This window comes from Benincasa hispida, chromosome 1 (assembly GCF_027475165.1).
Source record: "Benincasa hispida cultivar pf3 chromosome 1, pf3_genome.v1.1, whole genome shotgun sequence".
Lineage (NCBI taxonomy): Eukaryota > Viridiplantae > Streptophyta > Magnoliopsida > Cucurbitales > Cucurbitaceae > Benincasa > Benincasa hispida.
The window spans coordinates 21,616,947-21,621,371 of NC_143478.1; the positions used below are offsets into that span (position 1 = coordinate 21,616,947).

Here is a 4,425-nt window from a genome sequence, read left to right on the forward strand (position 1 = left end):
CTCTAAACCTCGACTCAAATGCAAACCAAACTGTTTGGGAAGCATATGACAGATGGACAAAGGCAAATGAAAAAGCCCGAGCCTATATTTTTGCCAGCATATCTGATATTTTAACTGTAACACCCCGCACATTTTTTTAATAATAATGTAATTTCAGCAAATTTATTATTTGGAATTTCAGTAATTGTTATTAGCTGGAGGGCATTTTTGGAATTTTGGACTTCAAGTGTAAGTGCGGGAATTTAATTGTTAGCGTGAAATTATTCAATTTGGATATTAATGGCAGGAATTAATTTTCTTTTGAAAAGGAAAGGAATTTAATAGTATAAAATGGAATAAGGAAAGGAATAAAATATAATTATACTTATTTCCTTTTTTGTTTTTATTATTTTTATTATTTTTTTAATTAAAAATCAAACCCCCATTTTCTTCCTCACGCATCCGGCGCCCCCTCCCCCCTCAATTTCTTTTTCCTTCCGCCGCCGACCTTGACCAGCAACCGATCTCCACAGCCCATTGTCCAGATGCCGCCGGTCCGACCCCAGCCGCTTGCCGTTGAGGTTTTGCCCGGCCAACGCCCACCGTTCGACGAGGCCCTATGGCATTCGAACCCCCCTCTCAACGCGCTACGTTCCGCCGCTGACCGCCGAGCCACCCGATTCGTCCAGCATAGGTTCGCTTCACCTCACTGTCAGATCCATATCGTCACGTCGGATCCACTGCCTAGCCGTCGGATTTCTTTTGTCGCCACCACCGTTGCTTGTGCCAGAATCTCGGAGTCTTTGGGTAAGATAAAAGTTTTTAGAATTTTCTTTGGGGATTTTAGAATACTCTATTGATTTTGGCTAAAATTTTGAATGACCATCATGTTTGGGCCATAGGTTTAAGTGTTGGAAGAGTTTCAAGGTCGAAAGCGGATCGTGCGGCGTTACAAAAGTTGTTCCGGGTTGGTCAATCAAACTTTTGGTTGTGGATTTGATCTTGGACCAAGCCACAACTTTGGTAAGTTAAATTGGGGTTCGTTGGATTAAATGTGGTATGTTTTGGTTTTGGCTCCAAAGATTGAATTCTAATGTTTTTGTTTTGTGCTAGGGGAATTAATTCAAGAGTTACTTTGTTAGAGATTAATTGCTTGGGTTAATTTTGGATTTAACTTTGAGGTAAGTAACCTTACTACTGGAACTGCCCACGAGCTAGGCAATAGATGTATGCTAACATGATAAATGTATGTTATGGCAGAATGTTAGCATGATAGACTGATAGTATAATATGATCAAAGTATGTTCTGGTACGAGATATGAATTATTTATTTATGCACATAGACACTTGCTAGTATGAGATGGTATGTGCTTCCATATGGTTGTATTTGATCTGATGATGTTGAGGTATACATATATGTTGTAGAACCATGATGCTGAGGTATATGTGTATGTTGTAGAGCCATGATGTTGAGGTTTATATGTATGTCATAGATTCGTACAGTGATGATTATGATGTTGAGACTGTGCAAATGTCCTTACTGATTAGTTAGATGCCCATTAGATTTTATGTCGGTGGAGGAGTATGAGTAGGAATTTGATAAGTTGTCTCGTTTTGCTCCTGAACTAGTAGCCACCGAGGCAGCAAGGACAGAGAGATTCATCCAGGGCCTGAGGAGTGGACTGCGAGGGATGATGCATGCCTTGGACCTCAAGACATATGCTGCGAAACTACGGGCCGTCGTGAGGATTGATGCTAACTCCCAGGTGGGAGAGGAATATAGGAGGTCAATCGAAATTGGGACTTTCGCAGGTCAGAAAAGGAAGGCTAAACACAGGGCTCCTAAGCATCAGCAGAGGAGCCAGAACACAGTGAATGCTCCACATCAGTGGGGACAGCAGGGTTCCTAGGCTGTGATTGGTAGGGAGGATAGGCCGATATGTACCACTTGTGGTAAGCGACACTAGGGACGTTGTTTAGCCGACTTTGGGATCTGTTTTCGATGTGGTCAGAAGGGGCATATGTCAGATAGATGTCCGAGGAGGAACGCGCCTGAACACAGGGGCCAGCCCATAAGTTCGTTTTAGGGAGGCCTGAGTCGTCAGCAACAACAGGGTAGGGTGTTTTCTACCACTCGACGTGAGGCCGAGAAGTCAGGCACAGTGGTGACAGGTACACTTCCCATTTTGGGGCATCATGCTTTAGTTTTATTTGACTCTGGCTCTTCGCATTCGTTTATATATGTTGTATTTGTGAGGCATGCCATGTTACACTCAGAACCTTTTCCATTTGTATTGTCCATTTTCATTCCATCAGGAGAGATCATGTTAGCGACAGAAAAGATAAAAGCATGTCAGGTAGAGGTAGCCAATTGTGCATTAGATGTAACCTTGATAATTTTAGATATGCACGATTTTGATGTGATATTGAGCATAGATTGGTTAGCTGCTAATCATGCCAGCATAGATTGCTCCCGTAAGGAGGCCATCTTTAACCCTCCTACAAGATCCAGTTTTAAGTTTAAAGGGGTTGGGACCATAGTCCTACCCAAAGTGATTTCCGCATTGAAGGCTAGTAGACTATTCGACCAAGGAGCCTGGGGCTTTATGGCCAGTGTGGTGAACACTAGAGAGACTGAAGTCACCTTGACTTCGGAGCCAGCAGTGAGGGATTTTCCAGACGTTTTTCCAGAGGATCTTCTCGGACTACCCCCGTAGTAGAAGATAGATTTTGCTATTGAGTTGGAGCCAGACACAACCCTTATTTTGAAGGCTCCATACAGGATAGCCCCGACAGAGTTGAAGGAACTGAAGGTCCAATTGCAAGATTTGTTGGACAAGGGTTTCATACGCCCTAGCGTGTCACCATGGGGTGCACCTATTTTGTTTGTGAAAAAGAAGGATGGATCGTTATGTCTTTGCATTGATTACAGAGAGCTGAACAAGGTGACCATTAAGAACAAGTATCCCCTTCTCAGGATTGATGATTTGTTTGACCAGTTGCAGAGAGGTACGGTATTCTCTAAGAGTGATCTCCGGTCAGAATACCACCAGTTGAGAATAAAGGACAGTGACATACCCAAGACAGCTTTTCGTTCAAGGTATGGACATTATGAGTTCATAGTGATGTCGTTCGGTCTAACGAATGCACCAACAGTGTTCATGGATTTGATGAATAGGGTGTTCAAGGAATTCCTCGACACCTTTGTGATTGTTTTTATTGATGACATCTTGTTTTATTCCAAGACAGAGGCCGAGCATAAAAAGTATTTGCGGAAAGTTTTGGAGACGTTGAGGGCCAATAAGTTGTATGCTAAGTTTTCTAAATGTGAATTTTGGTTGAGGCAGGTGTCTTTCCTAGGGCATGTAGTATTGAATGAAGGTGTCTCTGTGGATCCTGCAAAGGTTAAGGCAGTTACGAGTTGGGCTCGTCCAACCACAGTCAGTGAGGTGTGTAGTTTCTTGGAGTTAGCAGGCTACTATAGACGATTTGTAAAGAACATCTCTCGCATAGCCGTCCCATTGACTCAGTTGACCCGGAAGGGAGCAGCATTTTTTTGAATGAGACTTGTGAAAACAGTTTCCAGGACCTCAAGCAGAGGTTGGTTTCAGCCCCAGTTCTTACAGTACTTGATGGATCAGGTGGTTTTGTCATTTACAATGATGCGTCCAAGAAGGGGTTGGGATGCGTATTGATGCAGCAGGGCAGAATAGTTTCTTACGCTTCACGTCAACTAAAGAAGCATGAACAGAATTATCCCACGCACGACTTGGAGTTAGCAGCAGTGGTTTTTGCTCTCAAGATCTGGAGAGATTGCTTATATGGAGAGAAGATACAAATCTTCACTGACCACAAGAGTTTGAAGTACTTTTTCACTCAGAAAGAGTTAAACATGAGGCAAAGAAGGTGGTTGGATTTGGTGAAGGATTATGACTGTGAAATTTTGTACCACCCGAGAAAAGAAAATGTAATGGCAGATGCTCTAAGCAGAAATGTGGCTCATTCAACAGCCCTCATTACCAGACAGACTCACTTGTGCAGGGAACTAGAGAGGGCAGAGATTGTAGTGGCTGTAGGAAACGTCACGGCACAGTTAGCATAGTTGTCGGTGCGACCGAGTCTAAGGCAGAAGATTATTGATGCGCAGCGAGACGACCCTTATCTGGAAGAGAGAGTTCGTAGGGTGGAGTCATGCCAGGATGGCGAATTCTCAGTTTCAGCGGAAGGTGCCTCCTTTATCAAGGGCGTTTGTACGTGCCAGCAGTAGTGATATTAAAAATGAGTTGTTGTCAGAGGCTCATAATTCCTTATTTTCGATTCACCCCGGCAGCGCCAAGATGTATCGGGACCTGAAACGTTACTACTGGTGAAATGATATGAAAAGAGAAGTTGCAGAGTTCGTCAGTAAGTGCTTGGTGTGCTAGCAGGTGAAAACCCCGAGGCAGA

At 43.5% G+C, this 4,425-nt stretch overlaps 1 protein-coding gene across 1 annotated transcript; it reads left to right on the top strand.

The window, feature by feature from the left end:
- Window positions 1-524: 524 nt before the first annotated feature.
- LOC150038322 (uncharacterized) lies at window positions 525-4,081 on the top strand. Its single transcript, XM_090312696.1, has 7 exons — window positions 525-786; window positions 1,609-1,881; window positions 2,296-2,692; window positions 2,912-2,993; window positions 3,327-3,428; window positions 3,566-3,843; window positions 4,021-4,081. The coding sequence occupies exons 1-7, from the start codon at window positions 525-527 to the stop codon at window positions 4,079-4,081; spliced, it is 1,455 nt and encodes a 484-aa protein (XP_090168822.1).
- The last annotated feature ends 344 nt before the right edge of the window (window positions 4,082-4,425 follow it).

Excerpts from the sequence above, each read along its gene's own strand:
- LOC150038322 (XM_090312696.1), top strand. The coding sequence starts at position 525 with ATGCCGCCGGTCCGACCCCAGCCGCTTGCCGTTGAGGTTTTGCCCGGC. Across the intron at positions 2,693-2,911 it reads GATCTTCTCGGACTACCCCC|AGAGCTGAACAAGGTGACCA; the intron begins GTAGTAGAAGAT and ends CATTGATTACAG. Across the intron at positions 3,429-3,565 it reads GTCCAACCACAGTCAGTGAG|GACCTCAAGCAGAGGTTGGT; the intron begins GTGTGTAGTTTC and ends AACAGTTTCCAG.